The sequence below is a fragment of the Corvus moneduloides genome, chromosome 15 (genome assembly GCF_009650955.1).
Source record: "Corvus moneduloides isolate bCorMon1 chromosome 15, bCorMon1.pri, whole genome shotgun sequence".
NCBI classification, from domain to species: domain Eukaryota; kingdom Metazoa; phylum Chordata; class Aves; order Passeriformes; family Corvidae; genus Corvus; species Corvus moneduloides.
The window spans coordinates 15,703,967-15,724,812 of record NC_045490.1 but is presented as its reverse complement, the minus strand read 5'-3'; the positions used below and the strand labels follow the sequence as shown (position 1 = coordinate 15,724,812).

Below are 20,846 nucleotides of genomic sequence, written 5' to 3'. Positions count from 1 at the left end.
CAAACCACTCTTGAGGCAGAAACAGAAGCAGCTGCTGCTTCTTCCAACGAGCTTTGAAACAGTGTCTTGAGCAGCCAGACTTCTCCACTGCTCACACCAAGAGCAAAACCTGGGCTCAGAGCAGTGGCAGTGCAGGCACACACTCCTCTGGAAAGGGCAGGGAGGAAGGAGCTGTTTCCACCACTTTGTTACTTGCAGGTGTTGCTGCTCTAATATTGGTTCTTTCTCTGTAATTAGAATACAAATGAAAGACTGCCTGTTGAACAGTACACATTATACTAATATTAGAGAATAAAGAGCTGTCATTGAAAAATAGCTTAATGGAAGAAAATAAAATTACTCTGTCTCATCCAGGCTGAAATAGAAGTTTAAAGGGCTCTGAATTAATTTTTATATGCAAGCAGGATGTGTATTAGTATTTAACATGGGTAAAACAGGTGCATGGCAGTTTCAGGACAAGGAAATATTAAGCAAAAACATCCAATCCAGCCATTTTCTGTGGGCTTACTGCAGTAAGACAAATCTGTGAATATAGTGCAGGTCAAACACCAGTTAAAAATTGTTCACCTCTTAAATCCTTCCTAGTACTTATTCAGCAGGTAGAGAATTGATTACTTCTCAAAGAGGCAATAATTTCACATTGCTGGATCTGAACGGAAAAACTCTCCCTAAGCATCTTTCCTGCAGGTTCTCAACAAGCTGCAAGAAGAGAAAAAATCAGTTGCTTGGATCGAAACATATAAAAAAGTTGGCAGAAAAATAGAATAAAGTTTTTAATGTTTCTGTGCCAAAATTAAACTCTGGAGTGTTCTTCTCCTCTCACTTAAACTGAGTGTGCCTAATTGTCACTGGCACCAATTTAGCTTTAAACCCACCTGCTTCTCTAACAGATCCAAGGAATCTCCCCAGCTCTGAACACACCTCGATACCAAAGCACAAAACATGTCCGTGTTTTCCACATGGATCTGTCTGAAGCACCAGGCCACACAAACTCAGTCTCTGCTGCTGATCTCACATCTTTCTGAAACTCTTACACACAACAAGGTTTCAAGAACTGAGAGAAATAAATATGGCTATTTACAGTAAATAAATCTCCTGTGCCAGAGGAGCTTGCTGAGGACACCTCGGTCACTCTCTCAGTCACCTGTGAGGGCTCAGAACAACAGGACACTGCCACAGGCTCACTAAGAATCGATGTCTGTCCTCTAACCATGAGTCTGGAAAGCCCAAGCACACAGCAGCAGCCAGCACTGCTTTCTGAAATGGTCCCACAGCAGTCAGGAAGGAAAGCAAACACAGAAAACTTCCCCAGATGGCTCCAGCAATTGGCAGAACCCATGAGAGATACTAAACTGAAAATACCAAACACAAACAGAATGATTTATTTGAACAAAAATATAAACACAGATGAATTAATCTTTCCTAAGCCAAGTTAAATCCACAATGTAACTCAAATCCATGTTTATTTAAATGATATTTTCATTTACTCTGCAAAGAACTATTTTTCCTTGTTTGTTTGTTTAATTTTTTTTCTAGGCAAGCATTTTCCAGCTCCTGGCCTCAGCTCACAGTTAGAACAAGCAGTACGAGGTCACTTGGTGATGTGTCTTCCTTTGGGAAGTCTTAATAAAATGCACAACCTGATCTCTCAAGGAAAGGAAAGGTGGGTTATCAGCATTTGCAGGGTGGGACTTCTTAACCTTGTGGGTCCAACGTATAAGCAACAAGCTTCTCATTTTATTTGCAAGAGAAAGGAATCCATTTACAGGACTGAGTCTATCGACAGACGCTGAGGGATGAATAAATTGGCTTTCCAAGATTCCCAGCTCTCTGAGCTCATGACAGACAGAGCCTTGATAGCTAAAATTAGTAGATATTAATGGCTCCCTCTCTCCGACTTGAGTTAGAGTTAAAATTACAAGCTTATATAACACTGCTCTGGCTGAATGGAAATTACATATGCAAAGTAGAAGAAAGGATTGCAAGAAAATGTCTTACTGTGTCCTACACCTACATACAGATTCCAAGCCATTAAATATGCATGTGGAGCAAGTCATTCTTGAGAGAGCCACAGGTGGAATTTTGTTTTCTCTGGGATTAGACGATTTCCTAGAAATAGCTAAATAAAATAAAATTCCTGCTTGATAGATTTCAATGACTTTATATCCTTACTGCCTGTACGTTGTGTGCATAAAGCAGGACACAGCCCCCAGCCCCAGCACACCCCCTGTGCCTCCCCAGAACAGAGCCCTGCCCCAGCACAGTGCCAGGGCACATTAACAGACACAGGCTTTTTGGGAAAGGTTATTAAATTGTGTGGGAGGTACCAGACAGCCTCTGGTTCCTGTGCTGGTACAGGCTCAGCTGGTAAAGATGTTTCTGTTTGTGCTTTTTTTTCCCCCCCTCCTCTCTCATTAGAGAAGATTAGATTAGAAATAAATTATTTAGTTTTAAAGTTCCACAAAATTATGTTTAAGTGAATGTCATTCTGGGCTCCTGAGTGCCCCAGGCACTCTTGAAATAACATGTTGTCATTCTCAAAATTTTATACTAAAGCTTTAAAAAAAAATCCTTTATACTACTAAATGTCAATCTGCATATGAAAATTGTCCACTAGCAAAACCTAGAGTTCAGTGTTTGTGCATCCAATAATTAGCCATTCATATTAATTATTTGCCCCTTTACATGAAGATGGTAACAATTTTAAAACATAAAAATTAATGTACCTTTCCTTTAAAATATGTATTTTAAAAAACTTGCCAGAATGGCTAAACTTAGAGAAGCAAGTTTCTTTATCTTAATTACCTCCTCTATAGGGAAGGAGAGGATAAACCCCATGATTCTTGATGAGCAAATGATCACAATTCCTAAAGCAGAACATTAGAGTCCAATGAGACTCAGCTGCTCAATTATGAAATAGTTTTTGCACCATCAGATGAAAACTCCCTCTTTTCCTTAAGCTGCAATAAACCCAATGTCCTTGTTCCTTGTCACTGTAAAATACCACCTGAAACTTATTTTTATGGCAGGAGAAGTGATTCAGTGGTCACTGGAGTGCCTGGCCTCTCCCAGGCTCCCAAGCTGCTGCTCCTGTTAATGAGGCAGGATGACTGATGAGTTTTCAGGATTTCTGTCTGTACAGATCTGTGTGTCTCTCCCAAGAGATGAGGTATAAGCCATGAGCAGGAAAACATTTTTAAGAAGGCAAATCTAGGACTATCAGGACACGGAGGGAACAGATGCACAGAAACAAAGTGGTTTTTAATCTTGGCCTTGAACCAAAAGCTTTGCACTGTGGAATACAGACCAAAATGGAAATTCCATCTGCTCATTTGTTCCACACTTCATTGACACAGAAATGCCCCAAATGATTTAAAGTATTAAACATAGCTGGGTATACGAGATATTTATATTTACATGTGTCTAAAATGATGCCTTTTTGTTTGTCATTTTCCTTACACAGATTGTTCTGAATTAATTATTTGTGCTGAATATCCAGTTTATCATTTACTGTGGGAAGCAGTGTGCAAACACAGAATAAAGGGAGTCCATGCCCAAAGAGATTGAGGAGAATGGAGATGTCAGACAGGGATGGATACTCCACTGCCCAAGCAGACACAGCAAGCAGTGCCAGGAAATTTAGATTACAATCTCTAGTGCCCTGTCCCATCATCCCTATTTCTATTCCATCCATCAAAAATATTTCATAGTTGAGACTTAAAAATTCTTTTTCCTTTTCAGAATGACTGCAGAAAACACTCCAGGATTTTCAGTTCTTCATAATGGTTTTTTTTTCTCACAATAAACATTTAGAAAAGTTACAGTTTCCTGATAAATCTGATAAAATATAATTAACTGTTCACTGCTACTCCTGTCTGATACTGTAGTAAAACCTGGAAGTTTTGGCTTATCAATATCTATGTCACAAGGAAGGGGGATAAGGAAATATTTAGGTTATAGAGGATCCCCAGAAGTCATTTAACTCTATCTCCTACCTAATGAAGGGCTGACTTCAAGGTAAGTGTTGCTGCTCAGAACCTTCTCCAGTAAAATCCTGAAAATTTGGATGAAGATTCTGCAATCTCCTGGCCCCTATTTCCTATTCCATCTATTTGTTGCTGTCATTGCAACAAGTTTTGCCTAAATCCAACTCAGTCCTTCTGGAGATCCTACACCTGCTGCACAAAAGCTGTTTCTTTGGTTCTTAATATTTGGGATTTCACTTTGTGTTAGCAGAAAAGCTCGCTTGACAAACATTTACCAGAAATACTGAGAACATGACATTTAAATGCATTTTCATGCAGGATATTTGTAATTACCTTTTTGAATTCTCCTGTCCACTGATATTCACACAGCATCATGTCAAAGAAAATTGGGATCGTTGCTTTTCGTAGTTCAACTTCTGGAATAAGAGTCATTTCCAAGATGGGCCCAACCATGCCCGGAATAAAGCAAATTTTATTCTGGCCTGCAACAAAACCACAAATTGAATATTTGAAGAGAAAACCAAATAGTTTTAGGGAAACATCTAGGAGCTGCAATCATTTAAAGCTCTACTGGTCAAGTCTTACAACTCAGTCACTCTTTTCTGTTTCTTCTCAAAAGCTGGGGACATGTGAATGGATACTGTCTCCTCCTAAGATGCCACAATTCAGTGCCAGGAATAAGCAAGAATGCCAGAGGAGTCGATATTTTCGGTGAAGAGTTCAGTTTTTCAGCTTTTGACACCTCCTTATAAATATTTAGAGTCGAAAGTAGTAAACCACCTTAAGAACCCCCCAGATTCTGTCAGCAGGAGAGGACCACATGGAAATGTCACATGGTGTAACCTTTCTATGAAGGAGAAAACCATTACTGGCTTTTTGAATAAAATTAGATATTGCAACAATAAATCAAACAAACCAAATGCATCAAAATCACCTGCAGTAACAGGAACACCATCCATACACCTCAGCTGCTAAACCCACACAGAATTATCTTGTAGCACCAATGGTCCAACAAACACCCAAATCTACAAAACACTCAACCAGGTCTCAGACATGGTCCAAACGCTGCCCTGATAAGTGGAGCAGACCAGCAGCAAATACAAGGACCTGTGTGAGAGTGTCAATGCTGCCTGAAGCTTGTAAGGAGACAAAAACATTCTCATTAACAAATGTGAGATTTGTCCCATAACTAAGGAGAGTTCTGAGTCTGATGTTCCTCTCCAACGTGTGCCATGTTAATTTTCAACACAAATGTCATGCAAAAATTTTCCAAGATAAAATGAATATTCTACCCAAGTTCAGTTAATAAGAAATGATCCCAAAGGAGTTCATGAGAAACTCTCACAGAAGGAGCAGAAGAACCTGGCCAGATGACAAATGTAAAAACTTTTTGGGAATTTTAATTCAAACAGATTCCAGATCTGAGTCTCCTAATTTCCAGAACCAACGGTTCAGGCTGAGCAGTAACCTTCTCAGGGAAAACTTACCCAGTCTCAATTCCTGCAAAATAAGGTTCCTGAAATCTGATTTCAGTCATGTTTGAAATCTGAGAGAAGGTTGTGAGTTCTCTTTTAAATAAAAACCTGGCGGTAGTCCAACTGTATCTCATGTCACCTCCAAGCTTAATCACAGGAGTGAAAACATATTTTAAGTTCAAATAGCAGAAATATTTACAAAAGCACTCCATGTCAGATATTTTCCAATGGAACAAACATTATGTGACAGATTCAGTTGCAGTGAAGCTCAGTTTGCTACTCACCAAGTTTGTACCACATGTCACGGATAGCAAAGCCAATTAAACGTCTCATATCTCCATACCTAGGGAGAAAGGAATATCAAAGGTATTTTTATCATTGCCTTTTTTATAATTTCACTAAAAAATTGAAGGTATAAGCTGAAGTATATGTTTTACTTACTTGTTCTGGATTTTGTTGTATTTTGCATGGGAGAAGTTTTCTAGCTGTAGTGAATCTTGGGTAATAAAAGCCACAGCCAAATGAAAATAGTTGTTCCACAGCTGTAAATTGAATATAAGGAAATTATAATAATTTTGAGGAAAGCAGGAATAATATTAAATGATGCATAATGTGGAATAATTTATGAAACCAAATGATGCAAGCAATATGAGATTTTTATATTATGCAGAGATGTACATCATTAGTATTATGCAATTAGTAGAAAAGCAAGAAAGATGAATTTTAATAACTACTACTACACATTTGCTTTTAATAACAGAGCAGCTGAATAAATATTGCTAAAAAAAGATTCACACGAGATTCATTAGCCAACAACATTAAACCCTGAACCAAAGCAGGACTGGGGGAACACATTACATGCTGGTGAATCTTAACAATCTGGAGCTAAAGGCACCGATGTAATTACACTGCATTTGAGCACCACTTCAAAAGGCATCTCCTGCCTCCTCTTCGGATCCTAATTCAACAGCCATTTGTATGAAATTCCAGTGTAATTTGTGAAGAGCTCTCCACATGAAAGAAGGACAAAATACATCCCTAAATAAGAGCTGATAGTACTGAGTCGTGTACTTCAAGCAGACAAAAAGCCCCCGTGCTTCCAGTGCACAACCCTTCATTCCTGAAAGCAAATTACTTGTTCTCCAGACAATCAAAAAGAAGCGCTTCTCACACGCTGGAAATGGAAAGGGAAAAGAGAAACTTCCCCAGGAGACACAAATTTAAGGAAGGAAACACAATTTTCAGAAGCTTCTAGGCTGTCAGCAACAGCTTTAAACACTTGAAAATGCAGCTGTAGCTAAAAGCAGTGGTAGGGCTCAGTGAGAGAGCAGAAGGCAATGGGAAATGCATTCAGTGGTGATTCAACGGATGAACAAAACATGGGACAGAGCTCTTCATTTTGTATGGTGCAATACAAGCCTGGGTTGGGAACCCACACTAAACAGCCTGGTAACAAAATGTTCCATCAAAACTTAAGTGGCCTCTGTCCTTTGTAGCCTGGAAAACTCTGGTGTGCAAAATACCAGGAAAAACAGATCCCAACACACAAAACCACACCCAGAACCACAGACATTTCCCATAACAAATACAATTCTCAAATGTCCTCTATCATTTGTAGATGATCCTGCCATTAATTTATTCCTCCCTTGGAGGCCCAGCCAAGGCTCTCCCCAGCTGACCTGCTCGTCTCAAAGCCCTTGGAGCGCTGTGTCTGTGTCTGTGTGAGCAGCCACAGCCCCAGAGCACAGCTGGCCCTGCTGCAGACACAGCAACTCAATTCTGCAGCCAATTCAGAGCCTTGCTCATCAGGACAAATGTTGTTTATGCCCTGAAAGGCCTAGTTTCCTCTCTTACCAAATATTTTAAGAGATTATTTTGACCAGTGTAGAGTTCTCAGCCCCTTCAAGTGGTATTTATTGATGTGCAGGGCCCACACTCTGTATGTGTCAATTATACCAGTGAAATGGAAAATTTCTCAAATTGTTCTAGATTGTGGGGAGAAAAAATGAAGACTTATTCCTAAACTGCCTATTTTTTCATTTAATAGCTCCAAGTTCAGTGCCACCTTTGTCAGAGACACACCCTACAGACTCAATCACCTTATTTATAAAGCACTTTTCCTTCCATCCTCAGAGTTCCCCAAAATGGCCGAAAAAATGGGATCCTTTCAATAGCATATTCAAATTAATGACTCACAAGATTTTAAGCACCAAGACTAAAACTCTATGAGACAAAGTAGTCTCTCTCTAAAGTAAAAACATATAGAAACAGACTTTAAAAATGCAAAAATTATTCTTATGAGACACATTTTGTTTTCTCTTAACCCTCCAATAACATTTCAAGATGTTTTGGACAGCTGTCAAATTGGAAAACGTAGAATTAATTTAGTAGGAAATTTCCAGCCATCTCACAAAGTAGAGATTTGGTAATTATCCTAAAAAATTATCCAGGAGTAAAGGCTGCAGCCTCTTCCACACACCTCTAAAACCAGATGTTTGCTGATGGAAGGATCAAAGGTAAATTTCAAACTCTGTAATCTGATAATTTTCAAATGCACAATATGATATATAATATATAAAAATATAACACTTTAATATTTCCAGTATAGGCAGTGCTAGCTGGATTTCCCAATGGTTTCATTCCCTATTAACCTCTGCATGGTTTCAACAATGTCTGTCACTGCCATACACAGATTTTTACACAGTGTGTATTTTTCCCCTGTATATTTTTAATGCACTGAGGATTTGGATTTTGAGGTTTCTAAATGAAGATTTTAACATAAAACCAAGCTGCAAAATTCTATTTGTGATGTTGAAATACATTTCATTACTGCTGGAGCCTAATACATGCAAGAAAGACAGGAAAACACAAAAAATAAGCAATTTCTTTCAAATCAGGCCGATATTAGATTTTGGACTATGCCTTTTATAATAAAATTCTGTGGCATAGGTGATTAATATATGAATTATAATGGCTGTAAGAGCACAGATTCAGAAGTACAATCCTTTCTAATGCCCTGTAAATACAGTGCTAATGGGGGGAAGGGAGGGAGGAGCAGGAGTCGGTAACGCTGCATTTCCAGAGCGGAGGCTCCACATCAGCTGTGCCCGAGCACAACGAAATGGTTTGGGTTTGTTCACTCTGCCCTGCCCCGGAGGTGTCAGACGCTGCCAGCTCCAATCAGCGACATTCCCGAAAAAATGCTGCACAAAAGCCACGGCAAGGAAGTGCCACCAAGGGCGGGAGGGTTCCCTCCCTGCGTGGAAACTCCTCCTGTGCAGAGCAAGACTCCAAACCAAAGGTGATGGAGCCAGGAGGGGACAGTGCCAGCAGAGTAAAATACTCTGTTCTGGACAAAGGTAACGCCTCGCAATGACATCAGCTGCCAACAGAGACAAAAATGTCCCGGAATCGTCCTATTTACCACAGATGACATCTTCTCAGGCAGCTGTTGAGGTTACCATGGATGTATCGTAAGTACAGAAAATCACCCAGTTTTTGTTACAATTAAACCAAAGACACCAGGGTGACCTTCAGGGATGACTTTTTCAAAAACATATTCCACAATTTTTAATATTTTTGTTTGTTTGTTAAGCCTTTTCTGAAGAGGCTATCTCAGCTCCTAAATCCAGAATTCACACATTATGATGGTGTATCTGTTCTGCTGCCCTGCAAAAGCCCAGCTGCAAAGCACTGGTCTGGACATGGTGTCCAACCTTCACATCTGAAAATGGCAAATCCTTAAAGAACTGTTACTTGATACAAACCAACAAAAATCCCAAAATTGCAATGTCCTTTAAGACTGGATGTTATGCCAGTGGCTGAATTTCCCTTGTCTTTACCATGAGAAGCTGATAACAAATCCTACACCACCAACAGTCTCCACCTCCAGAGACAAGGGAGCATCAAAAGCAGCCCACAACAAATCCTCTTACAACTATATAACATGGTCCTGACTGGGGCACCAGTGTGGGGAGGTGGTGTGGACACTGGCTGCCTGAGACAGTTCTGTAATCAGTTAAGAGAATCCTTGTGAACATTATTTTAAATAATATTGAGAGCAAACAAACAAAAAGATGGAAAAGAGAAAAATAAGCAATTTGCAATCACACAGATCAGACTTTTTATTGACGTGAAATGCAACAAAAGCCAAATTAAAAAAACCCCAAGCAGTAAGATGTCGATTGTCATGGTCTTGAGGGAAAAGTCTGACCTCAGATGTGGTTGCCTTTTTTTTCCTTGTATGCCATCAATAAATCTCCTAATATTCTCTCCACATGGTCATCCTGAATACAGTCTTAAGCTGTAATACTTTCCACAGTTGCAGGCCTTCAGACTTCTCCCAGTTGCAAGCTCTGAACATGCACCTGAAGGACACCTGCCAGCTCAGCTGCTCCAGCTGCACATGCCGAGGCAAGAGCTGCTAAACTGCTTCAGACAGGTGAACTGCTGAATTCATTCTTCAGAATCCTGAAGTGAGAAAATATTCCCTGCCTTTCTAGATAACCTGCTCCAATATTTAACATAACCTCTTTGTATCGAACATAAATGCAAGAAAATAACCTGTTTCAAATACAGGGACATGAATAGAAAAGAAACTGCTAAATATTGAGAGGTTTTACCTATTCCAATAATTCCTACTGAAACTCCAGATTTCTGTGCATTAAATCCTCACGTTCCAGTTTATGTTCAGTACTGAAGAATGCAGAGTCATGCATTATTCAAGATTCTGTCCCTGTTTGTACTGTAGGCACGCCCCAGCTGAAGGCACTGTGGATATTGGGAGCACTCCTTCACTCCTACTTCATGGTTTATTTTTGGGCAATTGCTTAATGAAATTTCACTCCTTTCTTTCCTATAAAATTATTTCCTCTGGAGCTAACAGCTTTGTTTTATCAGCACAACAGTAAATATTCTATACTAGAAGCGTTCCAGGCAGACCTGGTTTTATTGTGCTGAGTTTTGCTGCGTGCTGACACTGGAGAATCTCTGCAGGACACAACCTCTGAGTGCCACTGATGTACTGAATCCACCCCTCGTGCATGCTGTGTGCAAACCCAGAAAAAAACCCAAACCAAGGAAAACCACCCCCACCCAGGGACAAAACCTCACACAGCAGACTATTTTTTTACCTCCAAGACCAAAGACTCCCAACCCAAAGGCCCATTGTGGCCCTTGCAGCCTGCCCAGTGCAATGACAACTTTGGTGTCAAAACTCTGGGATTAGGGAAGGACTCCCTACCAAAATGGGCCTGGTGAACCCAAGTGATGACAGTGCTAAGGCAGGAAATGTAACAGCCCTCACTGCTGTGCTGGGCAGGGGGTTGGTATTTTTCTCTGTATGCAATAGCTTCAGCATTGAACCTATGGCTTTAAGGCAATGCTGAGTTCTAAACTTAAGGACTGGACCCACTCCTGATCAGGTACAGCACATCCTTACCAAGGCCCTAAATGGTAACACCTCTTTCCCTTCTACCTGAATCACATAATATATGAAAAAAGCAATTTGCTTTGCAAATAAGAAGGAGGCCAGGAACCCTTTTTATTTTCTCCATTTAACAAGCCCCACCAGAGTAGCAAAAAATTTCTTCATTGCATTTCTGTAGATTTAAACCACACTTTTTTAGATGCTCAATTGCTTCACAGTTGACTTGCTTTGTTTGCTTTCGTTGTCTCCTATTTATTGCCATGCAACCACTCAGCCAAGTGAAAATCTTCAGATCTATTTCCCTGGGCTTTCAATAGTTTTCAAATTTTTCTTTTAATTAAGACTTTGCCTCAGCTATTAATAATCTGATCTGAAAACACTGTCCTGCAAGCAGTATAAATCATGCACTTGTTTACACAGAACTTAAATGTGCGACACCTTTTTATTTTAAATAACACTGTGACTGATGTGCATCTCTATTTTCCCCTTCAGCTCCTCCTGCAGCAGGCTCAGGGACCTGCCCCAAACGCACCTGAGGGTTGGGATGTGTGGGGCTGCCTTTGCTCCTGGGGCTGGCAGTGGGAATGAACAGGCTGTGTGATCATCAGGCTGCAGCTCCTAATAAACCTTATAGTTATGCTACTTCCAAATTTTTTCTCAAATCAAAATAGAAAAAACATTTCTTTGTCCCAATTCACAGTTTTTCTATACAAATGCAAATAAAAATAGAAATACAGCTACACAGTAACAAGGTGAACTGTTTTATGAAGCACAGGAGTTTCTCATTTACTTTGAGTTAACCACTGCTCAGGTTTGCTTACAGCCAAGGTGTATAAATATAAAAAAAATACGGTGGGAAATCAAATTAAAGTTACAATTAAGAATACTAGACAATGTGCTTTGCACTATTCAGACCTCTTTTAGTCCAGTAGCAGCTTTTTAAATAGGTATACTTAGGGAACTCTTAGAAGGTTTGCAGAGCTTTTATCCATGAAAGAAAAGTAAGGTAACACCTTGATTTGTACTTTAAATCCTCTTATGAAGACTCTAAGGGTATTACAATTCTTTACAGGGCTCCACTTATTTACTATAACATTGTTTAGCTTACTCAGAGCCTCCAGATATTTGACAAGTCATGAATAAAAGAGCATTAATGTATTCCCTTGAACTGCAAGGTGCACTGTGGAACTACAACGTTCCAATGGTTGTTTGATAACAATTTGGAAGGCACAGAATTGCCACAGGAAAGAGCTGAAATAAAAGCTCCAGATCAAACTGCTGCTTTCATGTTTGAAAAAGGCAGTGTACACCTTAATAAAACTTTGACAGATACAGTCTTTATAGTCTGTGTGGTTTTGGTATCCTGCACATGATGTCTTTCAGACCTTTGTTATCTGCTTTTAAAAATTACTGACACATTGTGCAGTAATAAGTGATTAAATGCCATAGAAATTATAAGTTACAAATTTCTTATTAATAAACTGATAGAGCCTTAGACAGATTGTATCATAAATATGTCAAGGGGTTGAGAGTTTCCAACAGGGATATTTACTAAAAAATAAATTTTAAGTTTGTTGGAAGAAACATCTTTAAAAATCTTAATATTATACACATGCACATATGTATAAGCACATCTTTTGAAGGTAAAACATTTTTAATGAAATAAAGCAGGAAAAAGCTCTACATTTCCTACTTGGGGCCACTGTAACTGAGTGTGAACTGAATCTTTTACCTTTCTTTTCACTACTGTCTTTCAAACTCTTCCTGTGTAACCCCTACATGGGCATAGCTCTGCAGCTATTTGGGACCAAGGTGTTTTGTGTTGAGGACCAAGAGACCAATTCCCAAACTGTTTTTAGACAAGTGGAATCATTTAAAACAGATTGAAAGTTGTGAGATGAACTGCAAAATATAAAGCCCTGAACTTTATGTAAGAATGGAACAGAATAATTTTACACACCATGATCAGGCAGCACTTAGGGACAAATCCTGAATCTAAAAGTGTACTTACATTTTAACACCAATTTGATGAACGTGAAAACTACAGGCATTTTCATTCTTATCTAAAGGAAGCCAAAGGTGGTAAAATGCATAACCAAATAGTTCAGTTACACAGAATGATACCTAACAAACAAAAAACCCCAACCAACCCTAATTAAAAATTATTACAGAAAGAACTAATGAAATTGCATAAATAGAGATAGACTTGTCAGGAAGACTACAAGTCAAAAATAAATTCTAAGTGCTAAATACTCTAGGAATCAGCAAAGTTAAGCTCCTTCTGTCCTATCCTACATCCACAGCACTGACATTGTAGAGGCTCTGTGTGTTATGTCTGAGATTGACTTTCTGAGTGCACTTGGCTGGCTAAGAAAAACAAGTTTGTGGCTTCCCAGTCCTGAACAGAGTCACAGAGGAAAATACGCTGGTTGAGTGCCTTATTATAAATAATAAGTGCCCAGTTCTGATGTCACATGGAAGACAGTCCAGTCCTGCCCCACTCAGATCCACAACGTGTCTGATACTGGGGCACAGCACCAGGAGGGGCTTGGGCTGACCTGCATGTACTGCCTTGGCTCAGCTAAAAACCCTAAATACTTACTTGGACTTCAAAATTCATGTTCTCCAAAAATTTCTGGTTCATTGTCTCTGCAAATTTGTTGATGGCTCTCAAGAACACCCTAAAAAGGAAAAACAGTGATATAGATAAATGAATGTAACATCTGGCAATCAATACCCACCATGTATGATGTTGGTGGAAGCACATTTGGCACTGAACACACTGGGAGCATCAGAGTTCTCACACACCTGAGCATAGCAGGTGACAATCTGTCCAGTGGCACAGGATTTATAGTGTTACCCATAAAAAAAATTACACAATTATCAAAAAGTTTCTCAACTTCTACTGGAAAAGTCAGACAACAGAGTTTTGCTTCCTCTGCTGCACACTACACTGCATTCCTGAGAAAAGAGAGCAATTCTTTCAAGCCCAATGTTACCTTCTGCCAAACCCAGATCATTCACAAGGGTGGCATCACCTCCTCTTGGGGGTTTGACAGCTGAAACAGCTCCTGTGCTCACATCATTAGTTAGGAGCTGCAACTGCACTTTTGCCACTTCAAAGATACTGAGTGCAGTTTTTCAGCTCTCTTATGGGTGGGGAGGGCAGGACGACACCTCTGTCCAGCTTCCTCCCCGGGTAGATTATAAAAACATTCAAAACAGTGAAAATACAGATTCAAAATCCTATACAGTTACTTCTTCCAAGAGTAAGAGCATGAACATTACCCTTCTATTCTGAAAAGCAGCACCTGTTTAAGCTCCTGATTAATGCAACGTGATTAAGTCATGTTTCTAAAGCTAATTTCCTTGTCTGACTTCCCAGCATGGGACATTTGTAAAAGAAAAATCAATAGTATCTTTAAATATTTATAAAGTTTATTTAAATAATTTAGTTGTTTTCAAAATTGTAAACTGACTGAAAGTGATCATTAGACTCCACTTCATAGGTAGATTTTTCAAAGCTATTAAATGGAAGTATTTCTATGGAAAGCACTGTAGGGGCAAAGAGAAAGCTGAACACAAGGGAAAACCAATCCTATTTGTTCAAATACAATGACTGGCTGTCAACTAGATATTCCCAGTCAGGAAAGAGATCTAATAGTTGTAATAGCCAGGTCCAGAAATCCCCACCATCTCAGTGATTAGCAGCATGAGAGAAAGCAATAATTCAATAATTAGGATTATCAGCAAAAGATTAAGAAACCACAGGATATCCATATGTGACTGTCAAAGGAATGTTGTGTCCTTGTGCTGGAATCACTCTGGTGTTTTGGTGTCGCATCTCAAAAGGATAAACAAATAGAAAAAGAAACAAGAGAGAAGAAAACAAGCAAATAAATGTGACACAGAAATGATCCTCAGTCAGGGGACATGGTGTGACTGAGGAGGGAGGTGACAGGAGCTATAAAATCGAAAGTACCAAGGAGATGAGAGACTGAGTGCTCACAGCTTCTCTGAGAAGCATCAGAGAGCACTGAACACAACCAGAATGTGCATCCAAAAGAAGCGAACCCAGGTTCTGTGTTAATCTTGTTCAACTCTGCAGCTCCTTGCTACAGGATGCTGCAAATGCCTGAATTTTATACTGGCTCAGAAGTGATTAGACACATCAAAGACTAAACTGAAGGGAGGACAATTAAATGCCACTGGTCACTGGAGGCTGGTAGAACACAGCAAACAAGCTGTGTTGTTACACTGGTCCCCTGGCAGCTGTCTGTGAGCCACTGGAGAAACAGAACAGTCAGGGAAAGGAGTTTTAGTCTCATCACAAAAAAAGAAATCAGAAGGCCTAAGTTCAGTTTCTTAATGAGGGAGGTAAAGCGAAAGTTCAGCTTTTGGCAAGCTTACTACAGGGAATCCCACTTAACCACTGAGCAATCACCCAAAGGAGCTCCCTGCTTCATTAGAGCAGTGACTGGCTGGAGTGAAATCCCTTGTTGTGGGTGAAGTTCTCCAGGAGGTAAATATTCTTTGTGAAAACCTAAAGAAGAATTTCTTTCCATCTGTGTAACGTTCCCCTGAACTGCTGATGTGATCAAGGAAATTCAGTAACTACGCATGTTGTCACATCTTGCCAAGTTCTTCTTGTGAAGGTGACCAGAGGGATGCTGCAGGAGCTGTGGCAGGGGGAGGTTACAGATTTCTGATGGTGCTGTGTCACTCCACAGCATCATCCCACACACTCAGCTGAGCTTCCTCCCTGTGGTCCAGGGCATCCTCTGATCTCATCTTCTAGCTCTGGCTGAGCTAATCTTGCCAGCTGAATTGAGGGGCTGATTTGTGAAAAGCCAAGTGTCATCAAATCTCCTCCAGTTCAAGAAATCTAATTTTGCTCAGTGCTGCCCTTGCAGGCTGTCACTGCTCTGCTGAACAGAGAGTTCTCATTCTCTGTGTGCATACTCACAGGGCTGCCCTGTGCCCCCACTGCCATTTCCCAGCCTATCGAACTTGCTTTGCCACCTTTATGTAATCAACTCCTAAATGTGATTCCCACTGAAAGCTGTCCCACACTGCCCACAAGGAAATAAACACATTCTTCCCTGATGCTCCACTCACACAGGGACATTTATCTCCTCAAAGCTGCCTGATACTTGACACAAATGGTTTAAGATGTTGCAAAAAAAAGGGAATTCTGAAAGAGTGATCTATTTTAGGCAGCACAAAACCCCACACAGCTTGGCAGAATCACAGACACGTTGTTCTGTGTCATCATCATCATTATTCTTCAGAACAGGAGTTTTAGGTCAAGGCCTTTTCAGTGTTGTGTCTTTTCTGTATCTCTGTATTGCTCTAGACCCTTTGATTTACAAAGTTTATTTCTTGCCAAGTCACATAAGCACTTCTTGAGCTTCAGCTGCTCAGGGAGGAGCATTTCCCTTCACTCAGAGTTTTTTGGCTGGAGTAGGAGGAGGTGTCTTCCATTTCTGAGACTTTTTTAGTTCCCAAATTCTGTGGATTTCCACACTACTCCAACACCATGGTGAAACACATCACCTAAATATCCAGTTTAGGCAGACTCTGGTACGGTGCTAATAATTTTTCTTGCAATAAAAAACTCCCACACTTTTCAGTCCTTTACTCTTTAAATAGAAATATCATGCAAGATAGAGTAGAAATAACCATAACTGAAACACACATGAAATATATTAGTGGAAATCTATTTCATAATATTGACATATTACTGTGTGTAATAATAAAAAGTTTTGTGACAAGCTTGTGGTTTGCTTTTAGCCATACAGAAAAAAACTCAAGGACACCTGAGAAATACTGAGGTATTTAATGCCCTGTAGAAATCACAGAAAACATTAAAAATATTTACAGGATTCTATACAATATAATTATATGTAAGCTGTCTTCTGTAAATATCCCTTTTGCTCTCACAAATATTTTTATCTGACAGACTGGAATGACACATTTTCAGGGAGCATGCAATATTTCCAGGCTGTCAAGTTCCCAATATTTTCATGCATTTGTATTTTGCCTAAAGGGTGTATCTATTCCTGTCACTGGGAGTCACTTAGGCAGTAGGTTTGAATGCTATTCCTGGCTCCTTCCAATGCCTCAATGATTTCACTGTCCTGCCTCAGTCTCCCCTTTCACCAAAAAGGGGCATTAATTAAGTAGCCACAAGTACGAAACTAAACAGGTACTTCTAAAACAGTTAGAGATTTTGATGAAAAAAACAGAGAAAATATAATTTTAAACATGAATCTTTAAAGACTTAAATTAAATTGTCACATTTTCCATTAATTTTAATTAACCAATAACTTTTCTACACTTACTACAGATTTAATTTCTCATCAATTTAAATAATTGTGATTTAAAATTGCTGAAATTCCTTTACCCACAATAACTTCCATGATATTTCCTGAGTTTATGAGGATTGATGCTTCTAATGTACAGCTCATATAAAACTCTTGGGCCTGAAGATTTAGGGAAGCTGTTCGAAGTCCAAAGTCTCTGGGCTAAATCTGGGTATTAAAAGGCAGGGTTTTGGCTCAGGACAGCAACAACATTGCCATGGTTCAACTGCTCCTGTTTCCTCTCTCTCTCTGAATTTCCTGCTGCTTCTGCTTCACTTTATTGTATTGTCAGAGACATTTGTCCAAAACTTTGGCTGGAAAATGAGCCCAAAGAATAGAATCCTGTGCAACTGTACTCAGTTTCACACACTTAGATGTCTGTTCTTAACAGGGGAGAACAGTACCTTAAGTAACGTAGACAAATCATTTAAGACAGAAAAAATTGGAAATTCATGTCACCGTAAGATACAGATTTGATTTCAAGCTGATTCTCCCTCAAAATAAAACAGAGGGATTGAGATGGAACAAGGAAAGAATTCTGTATTCATAAACAACATATTAATAAAAATAGGATTTCAAGGCTATTTCTCAGAAGATGATGATTTTGTCTAACAGTGAAATAGGTCTGCATGTTGTCCTTGTTTTTGAAGTGTAAATAGGTAATAAATCTAAAATTCAGATCTGCAACTCCAAGCTATTTTTAGCAAGCTAGTTGGAATTGTTGTGTCAGCTTCTTGCAATGTAAATCAAAGAGAGGACTTAATAAAACAAACAAACAAACAACACCCCCCTGAAAAAACCCCAAACAAACAAACCCTTACATTCACATTGACTGTTCTTAGTGGTTTTGTAAAAGCTGGCCTTTTTCTGCACCTTGTTCCAAACAAGAAACGCTTCTGGGTCCACAACATTATTTTGGGAAAGGTGCATGATTCAGATACAGCATTAGAAACATTTCCAAAATAACGACTAGAACCTCGTCTCAGACTCCTACATGTGAATTCTTTTAAAGCAGTGCCCAACTGCAGTGAGATGCTCTTCAATGTCTTTTCAGGTTCACATGACTCGAAAATTTGGGATTTCACTGCTTCAACTCTGAGATGAGTAACCCATATACTGAGGTGAAGGCTGAATGAATTCACTTAGGTATTTATGAGCATCAACTCAAACTCATGCTTGCTATGTCTCCTCAAGCCGTGACTGCACTGATGTAATGACAGGTGGAAAAAATGAATCAAGTACAAACTTCTACTGGATAATCAGACCCAGAAAAAGAAAGTTTAAAAGAGCGTATTTCCTGTGTTATGAAAACTTATTGAAAGAAACCATTAAAATGATGGCATATATGGGTTTTTAAAGTCACATCTAAAAGCCAGTGAAGGCATGGACAGTTTTTACAATTCAGAACTTCTTCTCACAAACCCTAAGTGCTTTTCCTTCAGAGAGTTTGGTCCAAAATTCAAGCCAGAAGGAGTTCCACTAACTTCAGTGGTTTTTGTAGTCCCCAAAACTGATTAGTCAGCGCTTTAATCAGTGAATCCTCTACCTGAACAGACAAGGAATATGAGGGAAGTTCTTGCAAACCCTGGAGGATGTACTGACTATATTTTTAAAGATCTTTTCTGAGTTCTGATAGACATGGTTTGGCCATTATGCCAATTCTGTGAAATCTGGAGCAGGGAATAGCAAAGCCAAAATAATACTTGTACATAACTTATATTGACTTCCTAGTATCATCCTCATAAAATGCTGTGCAGAAGACACCTGATAGGTATTGTAACATGAAGCAAACACAAGGGAAAAGCAGCTGGAGTCAAATGATTCCCTTCTCCTGTAGGCTTCTGTCACCTTTTTTCTTGCTTGTTGTGTGCAGAACAAGCAGAAGAAGGCACATGACAGAATCAGAAGATTCAAAGAGTGGGTCAGAGCCAAACCCCAGTGCTGATCCTTGTCAAGGACTGAAGCAGTGAATGGCAACTATGAACTAATGCTGGATGGTACAAAATACACAGAACGAGCAATCAGTGTGACAGGAGACACTAAAGCACACGTGTACTACAGGTGAAAAGGTAATAACAAAAATCTTCACAAAGCAAGAGCAGAAATTATCTCCTAATAATATGGCAATCATTGATCTAGAAATGAAGGGTAATGCAAGATGGAAGCAATATTTAATAACCTCGTGGCTACATGAAACCTAGTTATGAAGAGCACAATAATGGCAACACTTGGGAAGAAATCCACTTCCATGGTAACTGGAAAAATATGGCCAGTGGCACAAAGAAAGGAGTATAATTTCATCATATTTCTCCCTTGTGTCAACTCAGCTTCACTACAGACTGAAGAATAATTTCTTGAACTATTCATATTGAATTCTAATGATAAAGCCACTGCCATGTTCCTAAATTCTTTTCCAATGTACGCCCAGAGTGTAACTAAATAACACAGTCAGAAAGCAACTGCTTCAAAATGGCTGTGCTCTGCCTGCTCTTGTCTCAATTATAACATTGGGGTTTGTCTCAATTATACATTGGGTTTTTTTCCTTACTAGCATGATTTGAAAATTTACATTAAACAGCTATGCCAAGCATCCAGAACACTGCAGGCTGCACTGTGTCAGAGTTACTTTGACAGCAGCACAATGAACTCCCAGAGGAAGACAGGAATGTGCAGTGGCTTTGTGCCAGACAAGCCAAGTTTCCATGTGAGACCCTTCACTTGGCCAACAGGCTCTTTGTGTGCAGCTTTTCCTTCAGCATCTACCCAAAACCTGCTTTGTAGCTCTCATTTAGGAACCAAAATACATTTTCAAGTCTGCATATTAGGTACACATTTTATGCCAAACTCCTGGAAATGGGATGTTTTGAACTCTAAGAAACTTCATAGTTTGAAAATGAAGCGTATGAAGAGCTGTCAGAATGGGCTCTAAGAAAATTTCAGAGAGGTTTCAGTACCTCATTACTTTCAGTAATTTTGCTTATATTGTTTCTTCTCACTTCAGTCTCCTTTGCTTTTTTGCTCATTCCAGAAAATTTTTTGCATAGTAGAAGCATTCTGAATTAATGAAAAAATTAACAATCACATGCTGTCGTTAGTGCTAGATCAAGAATGGGAATCAGACACAAAGCTGAAACCTGGCTCTTAAAGATGAATGTAAGGTCTTAACATGGTTGTGTCAGGATGCCACACACTAATAAACTCCACAGCCTTCACTTTTGAAGAAAGTTTGAACTGATGATCGCAAAATTACTTCTCCATTCTTCCACTGATTTTTGTTGCATTGAACCAGCAGACTATGAATTTTAAAAGAGATGATTATGCAGCAAATACATAATACACCAGCAGGCCTATTTTGTGATGCTTCTGGTAAAAAATATGAAAATTAACTGTTCAAAATAATGTTAAATACAAGGAAACTGCATATATTTTATTTCCTGAAAAACTCTAATTATAAGAAGTTCTGGTCAAAGCTACTCAGAAAGAGGAAGACAGAAAGATTGCTCAACTGCACTTACAACTGATGAAAATTATGAATATTGAAATTTCAGTCTTTTCTGTAGTGACACAGAACAGTTTGTGTGGGTGATCTCTT

General features: G+C 39.3%; 1 protein-coding gene across 1 annotated transcript in view; it reads right to left on the bottom strand.

Annotated features, from left to right (window-relative positions):
* The window catches only part of DOCK2 (dedicator of cytokinesis 2), a 157,358-nt gene that overhangs the window by 31,428 nt on the left and 105,084 nt on the right, over positions 1 to 20,846 (bottom strand). Inside the window, exons 30-33 of the mRNA XM_032124540.1 lie at positions 13,492 to 13,570; positions 5,903 to 6,003; positions 5,746 to 5,804; positions 4,320 to 4,468 (exon numbers count right to left, since the gene is read on the bottom strand). Of these exons, the coding sequence (XP_031980431.1) occupies positions 4,320 to 4,468; positions 5,746 to 5,804; positions 5,903 to 6,003; positions 13,492 to 13,570 (388 nt within the window). The remainder of the gene's footprint in view (positions 1 to 4,319; positions 4,469 to 5,745; positions 5,805 to 5,902; positions 6,004 to 13,491; positions 13,571 to 20,846) is intronic.